Source organism: Lepeophtheirus salmonis, chromosome 6, assembly GCF_016086655.4.
Source record: "Lepeophtheirus salmonis chromosome 6, UVic_Lsal_1.4, whole genome shotgun sequence".
NCBI lineage: Eukaryota > Metazoa > Arthropoda > Copepoda > Siphonostomatoida > Caligidae > Lepeophtheirus > Lepeophtheirus salmonis.
This window is the reverse complement of record NC_052136.2, coordinates 54,839,195-54,865,283: the sequence shown is the minus strand read 5'-3', so window position 1 is coordinate 54,865,283 and position 26,089 is coordinate 54,839,195. Positions and strand designations below refer to the sequence as shown.

At 30.4% G+C, this 26,089-nt stretch overlaps 1 protein-coding gene across 1 annotated transcript in view; it reads right to left on the bottom strand.

Moving 5' to 3' along the window:
• Window positions 1-3,968: 3,968 nt before the first annotated feature.
• Window positions 3,969-26,089, bottom strand: part of LOC121120792 (uncharacterized) — a 62,364-nt gene continuing 40,243 nt past the window's right edge. The window contains exons 2-6 of the mRNA XM_040715670.2: window positions 20,987-21,125; window positions 18,868-19,111; window positions 15,690-15,782; window positions 8,672-8,812; window positions 3,969-5,117 (exon numbers count right to left, since the gene is read on the bottom strand). Of these exons, the coding sequence (XP_040571604.1) occupies window positions 4,195-5,117; window positions 8,672-8,812; window positions 15,690-15,782; window positions 18,868-19,099 (1,389 nt within the window). The 5' untranslated portion in view covers window positions 19,100-19,111; window positions 20,987-21,125 and the 3' untranslated portion in view covers window positions 3,969-4,194. The remainder of the gene's footprint in view (window positions 5,118-8,671; window positions 8,813-15,689; window positions 15,783-18,867; window positions 19,112-20,986; window positions 21,126-26,089) is intronic.

Below are 26,089 nucleotides of genomic sequence, written 5' to 3'. Positions count from 1 at the left end.
TTACCGCGACTTCTCAAAATACCATGCCAGACACAAAGTTGTGAACTTGTAGTAAAAAAAGTAACCAACGCTTCAGCTCAAATTTATGGAGAAATGAAGGTTATATCAGAGTAAAGTTAAAATTGCATTTTATTTTCCTTATTAATGAAACAAAAAAATTAATTAGAAGCAATTATTGATGCATAGTTTCTTTTTTGAAAGGTTATAGAAAAAAAAAGAGATCAAATATTCATAATGAAAATATAAAGTTATAGAATATAAAAATATGCTTAAATAAAAACAAATTAAACTTTGAAATTAAGAAATAATAAATAAAAGGCTTTATTTAAAAAAAGTTTAATTTACAATTTTTGTAGTCCAAAATTATAAATCAGTAAAATAGTGTGTCTTATTTGGCATAAATGTAGTGATTACAATATAAGTATCCTACATTAATATCAGTAAGAGGATTTTCTTTTGTTTCTAATCTTTTCTTCTTTTCTCTTTTTTGTATTCTTTATGATTGTATCTTAGAGTAAGCTAGCACTCAGCATGTTTACTAGTGAGTTTCTTTTTGAGGTCTCTAAGGACACTACAGAAATTAGCAACAAAAGTATATTCAATAATAATATATTAGACCCTCGTTATAAAAAAAAACAACACACAAGGCGATTTATTTAGTAAAAAGGCAGAGACACGTCTAAATATATGTGCGTTATACACGGTATCTAAAAATAATATTTTTTTATTGAAAACATTGCTTGGAACTAAAATACTCATCCCTTGAGACAAGTTAGAGAACGATTCCTTAAAAATTATTACAAAATATATGTTTAATTTATAATACTTCAAAAATAAAAATCCTGTAACTGAATTCAAATCTATAATTTTAAAGAAAAAACATCAAAATTTCCTTTGTTTCAACATTTTACAGATTTTCAAATCAAAAAGCGTCCATGAAGGACCCTTTTTTGGACCTTTGATGGCTATTTTTTAGTTAAAGGAATAAAATGCAAAAATATATATATGTATCCTCACTACCAAATTCCCGACTTTTGCCATTACGGTACACCCTAATATATATACATATATAAGAGGGTATAGTCCAAAACGAAGATTGAGATAGGAAAAGTTTAACCCTTGCAAAAGTAGCGTCTTGACAATGGAAATGTACCCAGATAAATAGATTCTGGGTAGAACCCCCCTTCCATTTTGCGCTCAAAGGTTAAGGTTTCCATATGAAGTAAAACTTTTTTAAATGCGTCAGATAAAAAAATTATTTATAAAAAATTATTTGTATTGTCATATAATGAATATCTTATGTTAATTAAAAAAAATGTCAAGGGATTTTACAAAGGTGCAAAGAGCAATAAAAGGCATAACCACGCAGAATTTGACAAAAAAAGTGATCTTTTAAAATTTGATCGAAAAAAAAAAAAAAAAAAAAAATTTTTTTTTTGCCTCTTTTACAAAAAGAAGATACTATTTCTCAGGATCTTAATTCAAATACTACTGTATTTCATATATAAAATAATCACACATACATAAGAATAATTTTTCTAGCAAACATTTACATATTAACATCCTTATTCTAAAATATTGGCGTATAATTATGAAATAATGTTTTTTTTTTGTTTCTTTCGTTAAAAAAATTAATTGAATTGTTTCTTAGTTCTAAAATGTTTAAGTCATTTTCTCGATTTCAGTGTTGATAAAATAGAGCCATTTCTCTGATTGTATCCATAAACTTTTTCAGAATCAGAATTTCAGAATTTTCAGACGAGTTTTACAGCTCTTTCATCGGACTGCAAATGACAAGGAAAGTTTTCAAATTGCAATGTCCTTTCTTCTACTTTCATGAGATCTTTATGGGTTCAGAATCGTTATATAAGCGGAACAGATAAGATACATTTTTTATTTTCATCAAGAGATCTAATCACTTTTGTCTTGTCAATCCAAACCAATACATTTTGATTTAAGCGATTCTTTAAAGTTAGTTTCCTAATTATCTGTCTCTTCTCTTCTAACTTTTTGCCAATCAAGGATATTTGTAGGAATGAGCAATTACATGTCTTCCAATAAAGAGTTGAAAATTACTACCACTGCTCTATGAAACAGTCTAAATTTGTCAGCCATTATTGCAAGATTTGCGTAGTTCGTTTATCTATTTTTTTTACTTTATTTCTATTGCAAATACTCATCTAAAAAGAGACCAAAAGAATGAGGGAATTCTTCATTCAGCAATAAATGTTAATATCAAGACAATCTTTCAAAGCATGAACATAATTAAAAAAAGAAAAAAAAACAATAGTGAAAACCATTTTACTTTTTTAATCCCACACCGTATTTTTTTCTACAAAAATGAGATTCCTAAATATAATTGTCACTTACAGTTTCTATATATTTGATAAAATTAACTCATATGTAATTTTTACCCTGACAAATATTTCTACCTTTTTCACATATCTAATAATGACAATGAGGAGATATGGGAGAAAATAAACATACTTGCCATCTGTCTCAAGGTGATCTTTAGCTTGACAAAAAGCTATCCGGTCTCTTTAAAATGCAATTTTTAAGCAATTCAACTCTAGGGGAACCTCTTAAACTTGTTACACATACAAATAATTTCTACTTATAGATTCAATACACTACCTACATAAGAGAGGCCAATAGGGGCTGTTTACGCTTTAAACGATGTCCCCAAATAAAATATATGTATAAATATAGGTTAAACTTTTTTCCAAACTAAAACTGTAGAATTATGATCATATTCTTTATTTTTGTGTTTAACAAGTGTTTATTTTAGTGAGGAATGTAACACAGCTGTTAAATAAATTGTATTAAAAAAAAAAAGGAATAATAATTTATCCTAGGATATGATTATTGTTTTGGGAATGTATATGCAGATTTAATAATTAATTTTAATATCTCCAATAGTAAAAAGTAATGAGTTCCAATATTGCATGTCGGTACTAAAGATATAACAGATCCACATTTTCTCGGATTTGGGTAGATTTAAATAATTAGAGCAAAACACTTGGATAAATTTTGATAATTTTATAAGCTATTAACTAAAAGTTCAGACTTAAATAAAATAGACTCAGGATTAAAGTTCTATTTTTACTGATTACTGATAAAGAAACAATAAATAACATAATGTTACTACATTTCGAATATACTAATTTTTTAATATAATAATTATTTTAATAATAATATTGGATATATATTATCACCTTTATTGTATCTTGCAACCTTTTCTCCGAAAAGAAACAGAAAAAGGCCCAAAATCAGTTGTTACTTAGCCAATTCTTCCAGCTATGAAATTATTATTGAATAATAGTCAATAACTATTTACAGCTTAGCAAAACTGATTTTAGAAAAAGAAAAAGAAGAAACTACGCAGCATGGCGTTACCTCGCTAACACAAAAATATAAAGTTTATTATATGGTCAGCTGTTTATGATTTTGCTTTTTTTCTCCTAATCAATGTTCTGACTGTTGATTGGTTGAAATATAATTACTTCCTTTAAACTGTACATAATTCGTAACTACCAACGATTTTTAACCTTTTCTCTGTTTCTTTTAGAGGGAAGAGTTGTGTGATACAATAAAAGTAACAACGTGTGAGAAAACTAAAGCCCTGTCTAATCAAGATAAGTAAAGTTCAAGGTTGTTAACGAAAAAATCTTTTTTTATAACTAGGATTAAGTATTATGCAATACTGGTATTTGTTTTTAAGAGCCGGAAAATCTCTTTGTTTTTTTTTATGAATCATAAAAGTTTGGGTACCAGAAGCCGGTTAAAAATCTCAATCAGAACCAGTCACAACCTTAACCTAGGTCAAAAATAGATATCCTTTTATGTATATTCGTCATTGCCAATTTAACCCTTCCCTAACCCCCCTTGGTCTCTTAAAAAAAAGAATGGCTATTCATGGATAATTAATTAATGGAGTAAAAATGGGCGTGTACAAACTCACATCAAGATTTTAATGTGAAATAAAGATTTATTTCAATTTGTGTTTCCATATATTGAAAAAGAGACAAAACAATATTTAAACAGGACTAGAAGTACTTACATACATTTATGTTCATACAATTATACATAGGCCATAATATAAGTCATTTAAGTACATAAGGTATCAACATATAAAAATATAAATGGATTATTAAATTTTTCAAAGTATAACACAACAATTGACCTAACAACATATTAAGTGTTTAAGAACTTCTTTGTTTGTTTCAGAATTCCTTTTCCTGGTAGGGGTGATTTAGAGACATTCACCTCTAAATTTAATACTCTAGATGGTGATAAAGAATCATCCTCATCCGACTCCATAGGTGGAAAAAAAGACGTTCTTTGAGGAAATGGTCTTCTTAAACCATTTTGTGGATAATGAACCATCCTTCCACTCTGATCTTTAGGCAGAGACCAATATATGCTCCACCAATCTCGATGACTCAAATTGACTGGTGTTAAAAGGTTGCAATAATCATTTGCATTTGGAAATGTATTGGGGCACTGATTATTATGACAGAAACAAGCTCCTCTGTTGTTCGTCTGAGAGCGATGTCGAGGACAGTTATCTTCTTCAAAAGTCAATACAGAGGTCGGAACCTTGGTAGAGGTACTGGAAGATATAGGTGTTGTTCCTGTTGGTGTTGTTTGATTACTATTTCTATCAAAGTTCCAATTTGGACCACCATTACTGATTTGATGATTGGAATGATTTAATTCATTAATATTATCAAAGCTATGACGACGATTTGGTATGAAACCATTCGTTTTATTTGCACCTACAGTTGTACTCGGAGTAGAGGATCCAGGAGTTGCACTTCTATTCTCTCCCTTCTTGTTTAAAGATAATTTACTAGAATCTGTTTTGGACTTATTGTGGTTATACGATGGCAGTTCTTTACAAGACCATTTATACTGATAGTGATAAATGAAATAGAATATTGCAAAAGTTCCTGTAAGCTCTGATAGAAGGAAAGAGAGAATAAGAAGTGTAAAGGAGCAACCATATTTGTAGGAAACAAGTGGAGGAGACAACGGTGTTTTAGGAACAAGTTTTCCGCCTACTTCTGTCTTAAAGACAGCAATAAATACGATTTGTCCAATGAATAATAAAAGACCTGAAAAGGATAAAGGTTAATATATAAATGAATTCAAACTAAGATAATTTGGACATAGATACTATGTAGACATCTAGGAGGGTCTGAACTCATAAATGAATGTGTGTGTCAGGATGAAAAGAAAATAATATCACAGAGAGCCGTGACTAGCTCAGAGATTTTTTTTATAGAGGTGATACTTTTTTTCAAATTAAATTTTGAAAAGTTTTTTATTATTTTAATACAAAGTTTGACATATCTAAAGATTTTTCGATTATATTTTGCAAATTTCGACAACATAACTTCTCTTGTTCGATATTTGACATTTATAGAACAATTTTGTCTATTACTCAAAATACTAAAAGTTTGCCAACAAAGTGTTGGTTAACTTCCTACCCAGAGTTATTGAGGACATCATAATCACAATAATGTTCTTTGTTTATTTTTATTTTTTTTCCACAAAAAGTAGGGATCAATAAATGAGCCTTTGGCCCCTCAATTTTAGCGTTTATCGTACTTCATATTAAAAAATGACATATTTCAGGATAAAATATTACAATGAACATTTTCTGAGCATTCGAAAATCAATTTTTGTTAAAGTTCATTAATTTTTTTTTGTCAAAAGGTTAATTTATATTTTATTAAATAAAATATTTTTCTAATAGTATATATTAGGGGGTATCATGGGAGCCCTAAATTGTGCTATCACACATTTTGACCTCTCAAAAGTTGCGAATTGTAAATAAAATCCGTTTTACAAAAAAAAAAAAATCCCGGAGATAAAAAGAAAAAAGATTTTTGTCCGGAAAGGTGTCTGTATGAAGAAAAAAAAATTTAAAAAATGATCTTGCATGATATGCAATTTTTTGCTAAAGTTAAATCCCTTCCTTCTACAGCGAGATAAACTTTGCACGCCTCAGATTTAGTGCAAAAATAAACTAAAAAGATAAAAATTACTTATGAAAAGGAGAAAATTCTGCCAACATCTTTATTTTTTAATTCTATATAAGTTAGTATATAATAATGTGGATAGCATATCTGCTAAATGGTTGTTTAGTACTTTGTACATTTGGAACAAAGGAATCCAAATTTAACATTCTTTATTTATACCTCTTTGTATTTTGAAAAATAGACTTATTAACATGTTTCTTTTATAAAAAAACTTCAAATCGAACCATTGTTCAAGAGTACTTCATTATAAATGCAATGCAAGTGCTTTTTCACAAAGTAGTATTCAAACAGAAACAACAATCGCTACAAGAAGTTTAACTCTGCATTTCCTTTTTGGTCAGCCCAGTTATCTAAATCCAACAATTCTCCCATTTATAGATAAATCCCTTTTAATGGTAAAACAAGCCTTATATCAAACTCGTCCTGATCAATGGTTTAAAAGAGAAGCTTATTTAACAACTGCTGATTTAGTTTTTATCAATATGGGAGAAATTCAGCATTCCTGCAATGAACAAATACTTTGTTGCTGGTAAAATTCAAAAAATAGACAAAAAAGTTGACAGGATTTCTAAAAATGGCTTGAAAACTGGTAATCCTGTGGTCAAAAAGATCGTTAATGAGTGGGAAGAAATGTTTGATATCGCTTCATTTGAATGCTATGATAATAAATTTCCAATAGATAAATGCAAATGTCAAAGAAAGATTTCCCTTCAAGAATGGTGGCATATATTGATCAAAAAATAGGGTGGGGATGTTTGGACATATTGGTTGTGTTACTTCCAGAAAGAATTTGGTACTGCCAGCAGTAAAGAATGTCAAATTGAGCGTAAAAATAACGAAGAGAAACGGCTAATGGGCCAAAATTCTTATAATCAGTCCTTAACAAATTTTTCAGATCTGGAAGATTTCCCAATCCCTGAAAATGCTAATAAGAACTTGAACTTTGAAGAAGAATCTGTGAGGCAATTAAAAAAATCTGACCATAATGGGGAGTTACCCTAATCTCCCAATAATGTCGGACAGCTTTGGGTTGTCAGATACAGCAGTAGCTGCTATATGTAATTCTCTTTTAGAAGATATGAAATTAATTGTGCCTTCAAATATACTTGATAGGCAAAAAGTGAAAAGGGAAAGACCAAAGAAGAATCAATGAAAATCAAATGCATTGGTTTTGATGGCAAGATCAACCTTACCAAAATGGTTAAAATCGTTGAACATCAAGAGAGAAGCAATGGCAGCTTCCTACCAAAAAATAAATTTTACACAGAAAAAGAGGAGCATATAGTTATTATTAATACTCTAACATGAATACATTGACCATGTTTCACCAAGAAGTGGGAAAGCGGAGGATCAAGCTAGAGAAATACTATCAATTCTAGAGGATCATGAAAGCTTAGAATCCATAGTTGCTATCATATGTGATGGTTGCAACACAAACGTAGGAATTTGATCTGGCATTGTAAGGAGGCTTGAACTTTCCCTCCAAAGTATTTTGCAATATTATATATCAAATAAAAAGCCTAGCAAAAACCTTTTAAAATTGGTAACATTTATCTTAAACTATTACGCTCCAATGTGGTTTGCAATTAATTGTCAACCGAATTGCTATCACGGTTAGAAGGATTTTCAGCTTGCAATGTCACTATCAAGAGGTATTGATCAAGATCTGGCACCTATCGTTCAAAAATTTTTATCCCAAAATTCATTCTTCGCTCATCATGAAAATATATTGTTAGCAGCATTGGTAGATGAAGATTCAGAAGTTCGTAAATTTGCATTGTACAAAGTCTTGACCCCCATAGCCAATTCCTAATAAAATAAATTATAAATCAAATCATTTTATGAATATGATTGTCTGGTCTATGATAGTAATTTCAGTTTCTCCAATATTACAATATTGGTCAGATAAAGAACTTATGAAAGCAAAGAATGAGCTTTTGAAATAAGATAAATATCCATGCTATTCCCAATTTGTAGAAAGGGCAGTGAAATTAGTTTCAGAGGCTTCTTGTAAGGTTTACGGATATAACCAAAGAAACGGATACCTTTTGTCAACTTTAAAATCAAAAGATAAACTAAGGAAATTTATAACTAAGTGTCAGTACCAAGTTTGATATATTTACATATAATATGTTTAAAAACAGTATTAATAAAAGATTAAGGATAATTATCCACATTATTATATACTAACTTATATAGAATAAAAAAAAATAAGATATTGGCAGACTTTTCTCCTTTTCATAAGTAATTTTTATCTTTTTCGTCTATTAATGCACTAACTCCGGGGCGCCCAAAGTTTATTTCGTTGTAGAAGTAAGAAATTTAACTTTAGCAAAAATATCATTTTTAAAAGCACATGAAGCTTTTTTATAAATAAGAAAAAAAAAAGTTTATTCCATAATTATTTTTTTTACTTCATACCTTTCCGGAAAAAAAGGGGGGGGGGGAATAATTTTTATCTCTAGGATTTTTTTTTCGTTAAACGGATTTTATTTACCATTTGCAAGTTTTAAGGGATCAAAATGCATGATAGCTCAATTTTGGGATCCCGTGATACCCCCTAGTATATGTGGATAAATATAAATCATCATTTATTACATTCAAAAGAGCTTTCTCCCTCTCACCTGAAAGAATGAATACGATACCCGACACAAATGTCAATATTTTACGTTTTTTCATCAAATTCCCCATTGCAAGTAAAATTCCTCCAATGAACATAAATGTACCAGCTGTGAAAATAAAGCCTGCGGAGTTGAGTATTGAATCTAAAAATAAATAAATATAATTATTCATCATGTAATATATATTAAATATCTCCATCTTTCCTCAAAATAGGGAAATGTCAAAAATGAATGTTCAGACCCCTCATAAGGAATTAGTAAAGTAGAAAATCTTTGATCTCCACTCAGTGCCAGTTTTAGAGAAGAGAGTATATAGTTTAATTTCATATTTAAATAATAAAGAAAATATTTTTATTAAATGGTGGTCATTTGAAAAAATTAAATTACAGATTATATATATTTTTTAGTTTGCTCAACCCTCATAACACCATCCCTTCTCATTACGTCTTATATTTAACAGATTGGAAAATTACCATTAGAGTGTTAAAGTGAACATATTAAAAAGATCTTTGCCAATGAAGCTTCAACACAAATATAAATATCGAAAAACATCCAGAACACAAAAATTGACGCGTATATTTCAAAATTATTTATCCACAGAAGATCAAAAATGGGACTTTTTTTTTATAAAACAAACATAACACAGGGGGAACACTCATTTTGTACAAATGAAGTCAATTCAAAAAATGAATTAACCTTTGACGGCCGAATTCTAAATTGATTTCAGTTTTTCTCTCAGTCATCTGAATTTTAAAATATCTGGGATTATAGTGACAATTCGGACATATTCGGGACAATTATCGTTCAAAGTCATTTTTTACCCTTAAAACAATTTCCAAATTCAAAGTTATGTAATAATGTTTTTTATGATTAAATAGTGTTTTTATTGATTTTGTATCTTCTTCTGAATTTGGTTTATTTCCATTTTTAGGCTGAAAAATTATAAAAAACGACACTCTTCTGTAAACCCTTTAACTTATTTACAATACATAGTGATGACTAATGTCATAGCTTCAATTAGAGAAAAATATTCTATGTATAATAAAAAAAAAAGATTTATTTAAAAATATGCATCTCCAAGAATTTTTGTTCCATTTCGTATTTTTTAAGTGATCCCATTTTGAAATATTAAAATTATCTATTTATCGGGAAGGGATCGCTTAATTCTTTCGATCCTGGTATCTCATTCTCAAGGAAGGAGTCCACTCTATATCTTGATTAGGTCTGGTGGTTTTCCTTGGATGAATTCTCCTCCCGCCGTCCCTCGTGGGATTCAGAATCCGAATTCAAACATTCAATTATACCTTGAATATTTTTCTATAATATAAGGTATAATATTTGTCATCATGCATTATAAATAAGTTAAAAGGATATAAAGAAGAATATCGTTTTTCACCAATGTAAATATATCGAGTTCAAAACAAGATACAAAATCAATAAAAATACTTTTATGTGAGTTTTATTAATCCTACTTTTAATTTGGGGATGGTTTTAAGGTTAAAAAATGATTCTGAACGCTAACAGTTCCGAATTACTATAATACCAGCTATATTAGAATGGAGATAACAGAGAAAAACTGAGATCAGTTTTGGATTTTGTACTCATACATAAATTCGATTATTGTTTTTATTTGATTTGTATAAAATAAATTTCCCTTCCCCCTAAATGTTTCCCCGTGTAATTAATTAAGACTACCTTATAACTATTCTAGTATATAAAATAGACTATCCCGTTGTCCGATTAATATTTTTTTCGTCCTTACAATGACTTTTTCTGCTAAAAATAACAATATAAACTGACTTTAACAAAGTTTGAAGCCTCTCATGTCATTTTTGGCGTGATTTAAGTCACTTTATTTTTCTTATCAATAAAAAAAACCCGGGAATTTGTAAGACTAAGCTCCCCCTTTTTTAATCTCTTGTACCGTTTCATATTTTAGTCATTGTTTTATTTGTAAAAATTTTATTGTGTTAATAATTTTAAGGGTTTTAAGATGTGCAGATTGATTACCGGTTCTCCTGTACTATTAAAAATTATATAGCAAAATTTTATTGTAGTTGAATAAAAAAAAAACAAAGACCATGTTATCTGTGATAAAACAAGAAAACCAAATTAAAATCCTCTTAAACATAAAAAATTGCAAGAAATACTCTAAACTTTGTAAAAATTAGTTTATCGATTTCCATTATTAATAAAAATCACACTGATAACGGGACAGTTTAATGTAGAGTGAAGATAATTGTAAAATAAAGGCAGTTGCAACATTTGTTCAACTTTTCAGGAATATATTAATAAAAATATGGGTGGGGAAATTTGCAGTTCAAAATCGTTTCTTTTTAAAAAGTACAAAACGAAGTGTTTTGTTTGTTAAATTACATTTTTTCATTCCTGTTAGGGTACTTGAAAAATGATTATTTTTTTGTGCACTGATTTTATCCTGGTTACTTTTGTCCCATTAAATTCTAAAGTTCTAAGTTTTGATCAACGATCATTAGTATCCTTCGAATTATTTAAAAAAATGAGTGCTTATGAAAGGAGAAAAAAAAAAATGGAAAAGAGGATCTATAATGTACCTGAAAGTTCGAGAAGACCATTATAATTACTAAACAGATGAATCATAGAAATATCACTGATTCAAATAGCATACAAAACGGGAATGTATTTAGGAGTACGAGGAAAAATATTACTTGCCCCAAGCTAAAAGTTCAAGTTTACTCAAACGTCAATTTCAAGATTACAAATGTAAAGAAAGACAATGCTATGTAAAGGAAATTGTAACCATTTTGAATATAGTGGACTTATTATGAAAGGAAATAACGTAAGAGAAAAAGTAATACATTTGCTATCGTAGTGGATCAAATAAAAGTCAATAAAAAGGTAAGCTTACAAAATTGATTGCTATAACTTATAATTTCTATAAAGAAATCTAACGAATAGTTTAGTTAAAAAAATAGTTCAATTCTCAAGTGTGAGTAAATTAATCATTTTTAAAACTTTGTTACGATTAAACCTTTCTTCTAAGTTAAATAAATACTTTCAAAATAACTCCTCTTCAGAATAAACTTCAAAAGCAATCAATCGAAGTTAACATATCATGAAATATCTTTCATTTATTTGTCTAACGAATTGTTTGATATAAGTTGTAACAATTTTGAGTCAAAAATTATCTTGTACCGCAATAAAAGATTTAAGGTTTTATGAAGAATATAATGAAACATGTACATTAGGGTGTTTTTCCCCACTTATTTCAAATTTTGATTACAGCTAGATCGGAAAAGTTGTCATGTTATTTATTTCTTCAATATGGATTAAAATATAGTATCAATCATTATTTTGTATAAAACTAAATATGAAGAACATTGAAAAACAGGGTCAAAATATAAGATTAGTGGCAAAATATATTCTAGAATATCTGGATACAGGAATGCATAAATCAAGTATGAATAAGATGTAGAAAGAAACACTTTAAAGGAAGTAGTTTTTTTTTTTTGGGAAGAAAAATAATTTATTGAAATAAATATTCTTATATTAAATCTAGTCAATCTAGTAAAAGTAAATCTTTTCAATTTATTTGAAAAGACAAATTATGGAAAATAAATATTTTTAAGTTTATTCTACCAAAATACCCTAATTTTCAAATTTTACTTATACCACTAATATTTATACAAATTTTGTTTTGAAAAGTTATTTATTCTCCTTTCAATAACTGTAATTAGGTTAACTTCCATACCCTTTGATATGTATAAAAAAGTAATATTTTGAAACACCCAAAATGTTGCAATGGCCTGTAGTTTTACAAATAGCTCACCCTACAAAGTTATGAATATTTAAGATCCATTTCATCTTTGATTTTCAAATTTCATACAGAATACTTTTGTATGAACATACCACATACGCCTACATATATTTGTTCCTAAAAATATCTATATACATAAATAACTTTTCCCAGTTTTCTCTACTAATATAAAACTTTGAATGCTTCATAAATATTTTACTCATAAATATGTTTGAATATAGAATTAAACCAAATATGAAACTCTTTTCATTTATTTCAATGAAATTATTTATATATTATGTATTTGAATATATGAGCAATCATAAAGATGAATGTAAATTTTAAGCTCTTCCAGTATTTGTAAAGAAAAAAACTCTGAAAAATTAAATGGTACCCTACCCATTTGAATAATGTTTGGGAGGACCTTGGATTAGTTGTTATTTGGTTTTAATAAATTCACTGCAAGCAATTATGAAAGAAAGGAAATGAATACAAGTCCCATAGAAAGGATACTCCATTGTCGATCTTCAATTCCATCTGTGGCTTACGCTTATAACTCTTTAACAAATCATCTGTGATACTCTCCATCATTCAAGAGCACACTCCTTCGTGTTTACACTTTAAACATAGATGCTCTCTTTTCAAGACTTGAACAATTATGATGGCATACCGGGTGTGGTGAAAAAATCTTATACTTTCAATCTAGATCTTTATAATGTTGTATTTCAGCAACTAGCTTCTAACAAGGTAAAATACAAAAATAACTAATATGATGTCTTGGCTACCCTAATCAGCGATGTAGCTCCCCTTGGCAGCAATGATGGCTTTCAGGTGGCCATTGAAGGCCTTGCAACCATTTCAGATGTTGTCCTCAGACATGTAATCCCAGTGCTGGTTGACGGCGTCTTTTAGATTGTTGATATTTGGCTGACAGACGGTGCAGGCCTGGGACTTAACATGTATCCAAAAAGTGAAGTCCAATGGGTTGTCATCTGGGGAGTAGGGGCCACATTTTCTGTGGGCAGAAAGGCAAGTTGTCCTCCAACCACTTCTGGCCCTTTTTGGACGTATGTGTAGGCTTACCATCCTACTGGAACACCACGTTCATGTTCGGGTAGTTGGTCTGGACCCATGTTAACATGGCAATCTTTATGTGTTTATTGCCAGTGTCCAAAAGTGTGTGGACCAAAAATCGTTGGTCACATTCAGATGGCATTTTCTTTTTCTGTTTATTTTTAGTATTTGACCAGAATAATTTTACCACATTCGCAAAAACCTTGATTTATATAGCAAAAACGAAGGGTAAATATTTTTCCCCCGCAGCTGGTACTTCATTGCAAAACTCTCTCAGGATACATCATTCTCTTGGTTCAATGTGCGAAGGTTTGCGCCCTGGTCTTTCCTAGAGAAGGCAATGTATAATGACTTCAAAGAAGATTTCTAGATCAGATAGAAGTAATTTTTGTACTAATATGTTTACATATACTTCATCAGTCAAATATCTTCCCTACCAATTAAAGGAACAATAAAAAATATAACATATAATATTGTTCTAAAAAAAAAAAAGTTCACGAGTGAGTATGCTTAGAATTTACGAATATATCAATAAACAATATTGGTAACGAAATGGAGAGTACGGGTTAAACAAAAACTTACTTATACGCTGCAATGTGAAAATGTTTCATATCTCGGTGGCAAAATTTCAAAAGATTCATTTTTACAAAAAATTTCCTTGTTTTAAAATATGAAATGACCTTGTTTTTACTAGAATATGAATTTTTTTAAACGTGCACAAAGCAGGGAGGGAGAGGTGAGTCCAAAAGGACCTTAAACCTTACAATGTTATTTATAAAAGCCCATTTATTAGTTGAAACCTTTGTCTACACACACAAGCAATGTCATCATGGCTCGAATCTCACTGAGGAGAGAAATGTTTCTAAGTATTACCGTCCATAGAATAGAGCTATACATAATGATTTCGATAGTTTTTGATCTTTTTTTTCAAAAACAAATATTGTTATTACTTGAAAATTTATCCTTTTCAATTGGCACTGCATAACAAATTTTATACATTTTTTAATGTAAAGTATCTATTTAATTTAAATTATTTGTATTTTATATGCAATTTACCATTAGCGTATGGTAAAGATAATTTGCATTGTTATATTTTCCTTATTTTTTTGTGGATTTAGAATTATGGCCAATGAAATCCCTGCATTTTCATTTTAATGTAACTTCTATAGTAACAACCAATATTTATAACATAAAATATAAGTAGCACAAGGCTTAAAATAAATTATTACATGTTATTACATATCTATAAAATGGCAAATTATATACCAAGTGGTCACATAAGATCTAAACACTTTCAATTTTAAACTTTAACCAAATATAGTTAATTAATTAACAATGGAATTTTAACAAAAATAATACTATAAATATATGTGTGTCTGAGCTCTCTAAATCATTGATATGACCACCCTTAGCGGTAATTATTGCTTCCAGGGGAGCACAGAAGGCCTGGAACCCGTCATGGATGTAGTCCTCCGTCATGACATCCTAGTACAGGTTGACTGTGGGGTTGAGGGCTTCGTTTCTTTCGTCGTTGTTTTCAAAAGGTGTTTTTCACCCACACAGTACTCTTTCCACCCACGTTTTTGATAGCTCTCAGGAAGGTCTGTTGCGAAACCCCGAGATCTCTTGCATGGTTCCTCATGGACATATATGGATTGGCCTGGGCTGTTTGCTTTTACTCCAGCTTAGCCTTTTTGACAGAGCCCTTCTTCCTTTTTAACATTTCAGACTTACTGACGGCGTAGACGGTGGTATTGGAGACGCCCAACAGATTGGGGTGCGCAAATGGCAGTTCGTCGATTACGTTCAAGGTTCATTTTCTCGACTTGTACGTAATCAGGAGAGCTCAGCTTTGTTTTGTGACAAATTTGTTTATGCTTTAATATATCGACATTCAGATCACGAAGTTTTATAATAATTCTTTTCAAAAAATACATTAAAACGAACCTTCCGAATTAGATACTCTAGAAATAATAATTAATACTATAAATGTTTACAGATTACCAACATCCAAAAAAATACTCCCAATTTTTACAACTTTACATATTGCATATGAAAGTCCATCTATTATTCAATATCCTTAAGTTTTCTAGAGGTTGAAGACACATAGCTCCTCCTTCTTCGTCATTATACTTGACCTGATTTACTTTCTTAGCTATGAAATGAACTTACATGGTATGACAAGGGATGAGTCATATGGATCTGGTTCATATGATCGCGAAGAAAAGTATTCAATATAACGACACGTCAGCTCATGGTTCATATCTAAAACAGTATAGAAAAATAAATGAATATAGTATTGATCAATTATCCATAGTATATAAATCAAAATGAAATTTAATTTGTTTCAATTTTAAATAATTATAATTTATCAGCTTTCATATAGAACTTGAAATTGATCCCCTTTCTTTAAATTGTCCTTTAAAAGCAATAATTTTTTAAAGTACCCTCTAAAATCTTTTATTATAATTAATATTATTGTAAAGTTCCTATGCAATTAGTTAAGTAAAATGTAAAGTATATTCTATGCACGGAAGTAGCTAGACTTAGTTCTTAACTTAGATCTAATTAAAGTATTAATTATTCTTTTAAACACTGCAGGACCTTACTTAACTGATAATGACCTCACTTTACAAATATTGTTCTATGAAAGGACTTTTCCATTCAATTCAGACGCATTTTTAAGGTTTATGACGGAATCGAATGGGAGGTTAAAATTTAGGAATGCTACATCCATAATAATTATATAGGATTTTCTTAATTAATAATCTGAATCCTTTTTCAATTCAATACAACTCCCATGAATTTTGAAGACGTAAAAAGTATTTTAAGTCCAATATGTACATATACAACATTAAAATAATTTTATACTTTGTAAGAAGAAATACACCTATAAAACTATACGATAAAATGTATTTGGGGAACTGCTAATATAGCTAAGATAAAAATTTAATTTATTGATATTGAAATAATATCAATAATACATTACATTATGATTAGATAAAATATATCTTTATTTAATTAGAATGTCCATGAGATACTATGTAAAATAAAATAAAGAAAATAAAAGTTAGAAGATATTGGTAGAGGTTGAAGATTTTTTTTGTATGGGTGTATGTGTACGGTTTACTAGCCTATAAATCCTAAAGTGTCTGTTCCCTGAGGTATTTCGCAACCCCATCCTTATAATTAATATTTTAGCACCATTAAATTTAATTGCCTTTAGCAGTTGTTACATATGATACTTTTACTATAATCAACAGGGAACAATTAGAACACTTTTTTTTATCATTACAGGGTGCACGACCTATATATAACGTCACTTTCGGGTCCTATCCTCGGTAAACGTGTGTACATAGGTTGTTTAAATCTGTAGCATTTGAAGAAAAAAAATGAAATCAATAAATGAATTCGTTGTTTTAAATATTTGGAAAAGGCACAGCATGATATCTGTTGAAACTCTACGACTCATTAAGACGTTTGTTCGTAAGGTTAGAAGGGAATTTGAGGTATCAAGGGATAATTTTTATGCAACATAAATAAAGAGTCTCAAATGTCTTCAATACCATTTTGATGACTTCATCTTGCTGGACTTTTGTTCTCCAAACTCACCGAATCTGAATCCAATAGACTTTGTATCTGGGCACGATGAAATAAAAAACCAACCAACCTCCCTGCAACACCAAACACGAACTTATCAGTTGGATCAAGAAGGAATTGCAGGATTTTTATAGGACCAAGTGGTGAAGGCTTGTTCGTGTTTTCGGCCTCATATAGAGATTTTAAATGAGGCTGGAGGTGATCTTATTGAATAAAATCAATCTGTATCGATCAAGCTTTCAGAATCTGTTTTTTTATAAATTTGATAACTGGTTGGGAATAAAATTGCGTTTGAAAAAAAAAAAATCTTTTTTGCAACACAGATAGCTTGGACATCCTGTAAATTTTATACCAGTTAATTCGTAATCAAAAATATTAGTTGAAGGTATGAATATTTAAATTTGAAGACTTTATAGTTTAAAAATTTTTCTAACTTATTGAATTATTATCAAACAAGATATATTTTATTCAAAATCAGACATTTTACACTAATGCATCTCTCTTATTCATATCCATTGTTGGGGTAATTAAATAGTAAGAACATTCTTTTAAACAATAATAATTAACTCCTTAATTTGTTAATAACTTAGAAACTAAGGAAGTGCCATACCAAGAAATTGGGCACATAAATAAAATACTAGGATGTTCAGAAAAGTTTCCGACCTAACAAAGATGCAAGACATTTTTTCTGAATTTTTATTTTTGTACATAGTCTTCTTGTAAGTTTACATACTTCTCCCAGCAATGCTCCCGTCTTTGTAACCCGTCCAAATAGTACTCGGCGTTTTTTCGACAAAATAATTGTTTACGAGACACTTTTTGTTTTTGGTTCAATCACTACGAGTTGGATTGACTTAGAAAAGTCAAATTTGAATACGACAAGCCTTTATGTGTCTGCTATTTTTTGAATCTACTATAAGCTTATACTTAGTAAAATATATATAATTAATGATAATCAATTTTGTCAATTTTCTCACAGTCACGCACATCAACTCACTCAAAGGACTTTTAAATAACAAATTCCAGTCCAAAATGGCTGAAACTTTGGTGAGTAACTGTCAACAGATAGTAGACAAATGTCACTAGTTTTATTTAAGTGTGCTACCATCTTTACGCTGAGCGAATTAATTTAGGGAAGTTATCAAATCAATTCCTCGCTCTAATTTCCATAATAAGTGAATAATAGTAGCCAAATTCAAGAATAAATAAAAATAATAATTTGGAATAAGGAGTATTATAAACCTAGACCAATCTTCTATGAGCGAATCGACTACAAAAAGAAATAAAAACTTATAATTTTAATTTTCTTCCTCTGACGTCATTAATAATTTCAAAGATTCATTAATTACAGCTTTATTTCACGAAAATGAAAATATACTACACACTTTCTATCAGCAGCTAAATAAATACACGTTAATATGCCAAAATTCACAAATACAATACGTTTCTACTAACATTTCCTTTTCTTTTTGAAAGTCTTGATTAATTTTTTGTCAGCTCTTAATTTGTCTAGTCGTGCCTCTTTTAATGCCCAGAGCGTTGATTTGTAGAACAGCAATTAAATGACGCTGTAAATATTTGTTTTATTAAATTAAAACATTGTGCAACAGATGGACAGAATTGGTTAACTGTTCATTTTTAGATATATCTCGTGTAATGTGTGGTAAGGTATTTCACAAAGTCTCGCAATAAAAAAACTTTAATTGTTTAAATAAATATAATTTATGTAGAGTAACATAGGTCAACTTACAAGAGGAAGAACAAATTGTCCATAGCCCTCCATAGCTGTTCCTTTGAAAGTATTCAATTGAAGCATTGGGACCAAAAAGGACAGTTCGATTTTTGTTCGGAAATTTCTCTTCTACAAAGATCCAATATGGAGAGATGAATGCGATAAGAAAACAGATAAATGACATCAATGACATAATAGGAGTCAAGGCACTTAAAATTTTGACACTTTTCCCTAAGGAATGGACTGACATTTCTGGGCTATTCTGAAAGAAGAAAGAATTAAAATGAATTTTGTAGGTACTTACAATATAGTATAACATTATAAATAGCGTAGTGTAAGCGTGTGTTTGAATGTGTAGAACTCCATTAAAAGATCATTGGATCCGAATAGGAAGTAGAGCTAAAATCAAGCCCATTTATAATTCCAAAAGCGTTTACAACAATCTTTTATCCTTCTTTATTTTCCTTTTTTTAATATATTCAAAAAACTCAAAATCCAAAAGCTGAATACTGCAGAATAAGTTTTTATATTTACTTCATTAAAGAATAAAGTATAAAAATGAAAATAATATTACTATTCCATACGGAGTACATGCTAGAAGCAGAATCTATTGATAAAGATGGGTTCAAACACATATCCAATATATATATATATATAAAATGAAATAGATTCCATATTTCAAACTTATTTCATGCCTAATTTAAAAAAAAATAAACTTTTTTTTTTACAAATATTCTGCTGTATTTTGCTGAATACAAATCAAGTTATTTTTCATAACTTATTGAAGTAAAATAGTAATAAAAAATTATTCTAAGATGGAAATACTCTCTTTGGATTGTTTTTACCTTAAAAATGATGAACATATCTTAATAACCCAAAATTCAGGATTTTGTGGCCTTCAATGCACATGGAAATATGGTCCTAAAAACCATATTTATGCGGTTTTCTTTTAAATACAAAGGGTGCAACCTACGCATATCACCACTTTGGTGTGCTCTCTTGTGCAAAAACAAGACCTTAGACAGTTGATTTTGGGTTTTGTTAGATAGCTTGTTCAAACATGCACCAGTTGGAAAATTATGGAACCAATTGACGAATTTGTTATTCTAAACATTTGTAAAAAAGGCTCGGAGCGCTCCCTGGAATCTGCACAGGGAGCAACAATACTGATGCCTACCTGGACGTGCTAGAGACCAAGATGAAGCCGTGGATGGAAATGGTTACCAATGGGAGGCCAAACATATGGTAGTAGGACTCAGCTTATCGCCACATTTCGAAATAAAGTTGGAAATTAAGCTTCATTGCTTTAATTACTCCTTAGACTAGTAAACAGGAAACTTCCTGAGAACTCAATACACGTAGTTTTAGTAATTTTTCTCCTTCGTGTTTGTGTTTGCCTGATTTTTTAATTTTATATAAAATTAATAGTACATTTACTTGAGTCATAATATGATTTCAACTACATGTCCCTTCTTTATATATGTATAACGATGATTAATAAATATAATTAATCAAAAATATTACTTTATCAAAAAGTCTAATCAATTATTCTTCATGGGATTAGAAATATAAAAAATAAGGATCTGAATCTGATTGATTTTTTTTTGTATGGGCGCGATGGAACAACAAACCAACCGAATCCCCTGCAACACCAACGACATATTTATCAGTCAGATCGAGAAGGAATTCCAGGATTTGCCAAGGGGCTAAGTGGCAAAGATCTTGTCGCAGTTTTAGCCTAGTATAGAGACTGTAATTGAGGCTGGAGGGAGTTTTATTGTATCAAATAAATTAGAATTTATCAAGCTTTATTTTTTTAAATCTGATAAATGTTTGGAGAGAAAATTGTGTTTGAAAAAAAAATCATTTTCGTGTCTCAGATAGCTTGTGTACCTTGTGATAGTTTAGAAGAAAACTAATAATAAACCCTGTAGATATTGTAAAAACTTTTTTCCAAAAAGTACTTTGTAGGCAACAAACCAGAAATTTTTTCCCTTGTTTTTCGACATTATAGCAAATAAGTTCTCACCAAATGAACCCAATGGCAAAAAAAAAAAAAAATGAAAATCTGTTAACTATTGTCATTTAACAATTTTTGTTGGATAATAAAATTTTGTTCACACTTTTAGAAACTTACCTCAAATACTTGGATTGGATTCTCATAATAATAACCTCAATATGCCGAAGCCTTGATGATAAAATGAATGTTCTTGAAGTGAGATATCACCATAATGTACCTTTACTGACGACATTACGGCAATTATCATCTATTATACCTGTAAATATGATTACATAAATATTTTTACAATATTACTTCGTAATGAATTTCATAAATATATACTATGTTTTATAAAAGAAAAAAATCTCATGGACCATTTTTATTGCTCTTAATAAATGATTCAAACTTTTTTAGTTTTCCAATGGAATGTTTATTCTCATAAAGTTGTATTAAATTTTAATATTTGCTTGTTAGCTATCAATTCCAACAAGAAAGAAATAAAATTCTGAGAATTGCTGAGTTTTCTATAGAAGTAGAATAGATAAAAAATTATCTACTGTTTAATATGAATAATTTTTTTAATCTTCCTTTAATTGGTCAAATGGAGTTGCACTCATCAAGTATTAGTAAACATTATAGTAATACATTAACTTCATCCGACTCCAATTGTTGATGAAGTCAATATACATGAAGTATATTGACTTTTCTAGGAATTACCTAGTATAGAACCAACGCACATTGAGTTCAAAAGAATAATTTCATTTGCCCATTGAGTTAAGTCATTCAACTATTTTTTTATGTCAGCTCCTTTTGATCCCACTTTAAAACAGGGATTTCTTGTATAAACTAATCGTAATAGAAAAAATTCTTTATAGCTCCTAAAACTGTATGATTTAATGTATTAAATGAGCTCACATGAAAATTTACTTAATTTTTTAATTTGAGTATCAGGTACTTTTATTAACAATGAGTTTTTGAGTTAATACTTTTTATGAATGTATTGCCCAAAAAAGCATATGACTTTAATATAATTTACAAAAATATATAAATTGAATAAGACGTGGAGAACTGGGTTTTAACCTATTGGTTGTAAGCGGACAATTCGCCAAAGCTATTTTTTATGTACCTACTGTAAATTGGGGAAATTAATTGATTTTCATAAATTGCAGAAACAAAAAATTTGGAGTTAGAATGCCATTAGTTTAATAAAATATTTTTTCAGATCATTTTTTGGGAATATTTATTTTCGACAGCAAACGTACGTTCCTCAGTACTTCGATACATGATAATAAGTGACGGTATATTCATGAAAGTTTTGTAATTTTGCCTCAAGAATGAAACACTACCCATACTACTACTAGTTCTAAACCTTAAAGAAGGTAATTTTGTTGCCGCGCCCTGTATAAAGAATATATTAAGGAATTAAAAGATATAATATATTCTGATAATATTAATAAAAAAAAATCTTTTAATTCTTTAAGGGCATTCATTAAACGATAGTTTTCATTCAATTCCTTCTTCTACTGAATAAATATTCTATGTACTAATAATAAAAGATAAGAAAAAGTGTTTAGTTGTTCAAAAAAAAAAAGAAAAAAAAAGAGAAAAAGAGTTGTGTCCCATATATACATGGATGGTCATCTATAGTAGTATATATTTATTATTTTCAATCCGTTGACATTGGTGCAAAGTCACAAAGGAGAACAGCAAAACATCATATCTCCGAACAAAACAAGCTGAAACGGTTGGAAAGAAACAAAGAAGATTGTCAAGGTCAAAAAAAATTCGGGCAAAGTTTAGCTCTTTTTTGAAGAATGTTTTTTTGCCGTTAATGCCACTGTAAATAAACAGAACAGACGTTACATTACAACCGAACATATCTTCAGAAAAAAATATCTAGCCAGAACCATAGTCTTGGGCGTTGTGGAGTCAGAGAAAAGATTTCGGAAAACTATGTTTTCACTCAAGATGAAGCTCCGTGTCATTGCACCGCTAGGACCCAATCCTTCTGGCGAGACAACTTTAAGGACTTTTGGGACATCAACAAGGCCACCCTCATCTCCAGACGCAAACTCTATTTAGGTGCGCCTGGACGGGAGGCTATATGCACATCCTCACAGGAGTGTCCAGTTTCTAGAGGCTTCAATCAAAAAGGAGTGTACCAACCTCGAGTTTAACTACATAGTCAATGTCTGCAAGGGTTTTATTCCTCTTACTGGGGCAATTATTAGGGCCGAGGGCTTACTTACTGTATAAAAGTTGTGACAAGCACTATTATCACATTATTTCATCAAATATATATTCCCATAAAACCTATCGTTTAAAGTTTACACTTGAAAAATTGAAAAAAAAAAAAAAAAAATTATAACAAGATAAAATCAACCCTGTCAAAAATTCCTGGTTTGATAAAAGCAATTGTTAATACAATATAAAACAATATTTGATAATCTGTCTTAGCTATACTAAAATAATTTCCAAGCAATAAAATATTGTTCGTTTGATGAAAGAAAATTATTGAGTGTTCTTTTGTAAAGTAATATTTTGTTATTAATTATGATTATCCGTATATATGTAAAATACAATTTGTGTTTCCTGTATGGGTACCACACCGTTGGATGTAGAAGGGTAACATTTTGCATAGATACATCTTTAGTACCTGGTTAGGCTAAGACAGTGGTGCCCATTTTGGAAGGGGATAGGTTATATAAGGAGGGCTACTTCTACAACCACAACACAAAAGTTTATTTTTTTGTAGCTCAAGGGAGACTATACAGAGGGTTGAGTTATAAATCAAAAAGTGAATCACGTTTCAAAAAACAGCCACAGGGAGCGGGGATCAAATTGTTGCCTACTTTAAACCTTGATAACTTGAAGACGACATTACCAAATAAAAAACCGGTTACCAAATAGGAAAGCTATTCTCGTCAGCTGACGATACGTAGTTCAGTTAGCATCATGCCGTCATCATATGAAAAGATAAAGAGCTATAAGTGGAACAAGGAGCTTTTGAGGACCACCGTAGTCATGGCATTGGTTAATAATGGAGGTGAAATCTCCAATTCAACGATTGCTTCAACCTTAGGAGTGAATTTACGGACTGTTCAGCGTATCGGTAAGAAGCTAGAGGACACCTAGGATGTTGATGCCACCATAAAGAGGGCACCCAAGGAGGAAGGCGCCGACAGGAAAGTCAGAGACACCGACTTTGTCGACAAGGTCAAGAAGATGGTTGAGGATGACCCTACCAGGTCCATGAAGACCATGGCGAGGGATCTAAGCTGCCATGAGAAAACAATAAGGGACTGTGTATCTGAGGATTTAAGTTGCAGGAGCTACAAGATGCAGGTGGGCCAGATCTTGACCCAGAAGGCAAAGGACAACAGGCTGATGAAGTCAACAAAATTGCTCAACATGGTTAAGCACCCACAGCAGCCCGGGATGCTGTGGTTTTTCTCTAATGAAAATAATTTCTGTCAAGATCAGAAGGTCAACAAGCAAAACAACAGGTGGATTGCCACCTGCACCAGCCATGTGAGGAAGGTAATGAAGACCAAGTTCCCTGCAATGGTCATGGTGTTCGGGGTAGTCAGCAGTGAAGGTCATGTTATGTCTCCCCACATGTTTGAAACGGGTCTACAGGTCAATACAGAGGTCTACCTGGATGTTATGGAGAAGGTGGTTCTGCCCTGGATCCAAGGGGTGGCCGGAGACAGGCCCTGGGTGTGGCAACAGGACTCAGCACCCTAGCATGTGTCCAAAATCTCCATGCAGTGGTTAACCGAGAACTGTTATGACGTCGTAACCAAGGATTTGTGACCTCCTAACTCTCCCGACCTTAATCCTTTGGACTATTTTGTCTGGGGCTATGTCGAGAGACAAACCAATAGACATCCCCATTGCACCAAGGCCAGTAGGATGGACTCCAGGATATTCGGCAACATGGACAATGAGATGGTCAGAAGAGCCTGCGGCCGGTTCAGAGGCCGTATTGAGGCCGTTATTGACGCCAATGGTGATTATATCGAATGAATGGCTACTCTTTACCTATATGCTCGTCATAGTTTTGATTTTCAATAAAAAAGGTAAAAAATGTATATTTTGTAGAAAAATATTTTGGAGACAATTTGACCCTTGCTCCCTGTATATGATATCAAATTTTCCTAAATTTATTCGAAATTAAAAATGTTATGTGTAAAAAAAGAGATCAGTATAAATTGTACTTCCTTTTTTTTCTGATGCAAAAAAATGGAATTCTAATGGAATATTGGATTCTTAGATAAAATAAAAATTTAAGAAATTTGTATGAAAATGCGTTTGTATATATATTCCACTTATAAAACTTGATGTTTATATGTGAATATCTGTTATTATTTGAATAATATTCCAATTCTTTTACTTTATTCACTTTTTTCATCAATTTTTAATAAGAAATGCAACAAAACGAGGTATTTTGGAAATAAAATTTGAATCTTCAAAATTAAAATAAAGTATTTTGAATTTCTGGAACATTTTATTACATACATTTAGCGGTATTTCCAAAAATTACCAGTTATTTAGGGATATTTTATCGACGACATTATTTTCCTTGACTATTTTGTTTGTGCAAGGACGAAAAAAAATATTGGTAGTTTTGTGTTTCTCTTAACAATTCAAATACATGCAAGTATTTATTTTTTTGCAAAATTGTAAAAAAGTTTTTACCAAATTTTTTATCAACAAATTTCCATTTTCAAAGTTTCTAAGCTTTCATTATCTTAATTATTTCATAAACTATTTTGGACGTGAAACTTATTCAGAACTAATGTTATGTTAGTCCTTATTTATTCTGTACAGTCTAGTCCAGTCTTAAGACCGGTCCCATCGGTCCTTTGGACTGTCGATCTTGGGGACAATTCCGTAATTGACAGTTCTTTGAATTTTCATAAAATATTGAGTGTTTATTAAGCCAAATAAGATATATAAAAAGATGTACTAAGGTTATTGCTCATATATTTAAAAAAAAATTATTTTTTTCATTATAATACAACAAAATACGGACGTAAGATATTGTTACTAAGTCATATAATTTATGGTATTATATAAGGGATGAATTAAAAAAAAAAAGGAAAAACAACCTGATTGACGTCGTGAGGGATCGAGTTTACGTTCTTTAAGGACCGACAAGGGGGACTTTACTGGACAGCGGTCTTCGGTTCCAAATAAGGACCTATACAACACTACTCATAACCCAATTGTCAAAGT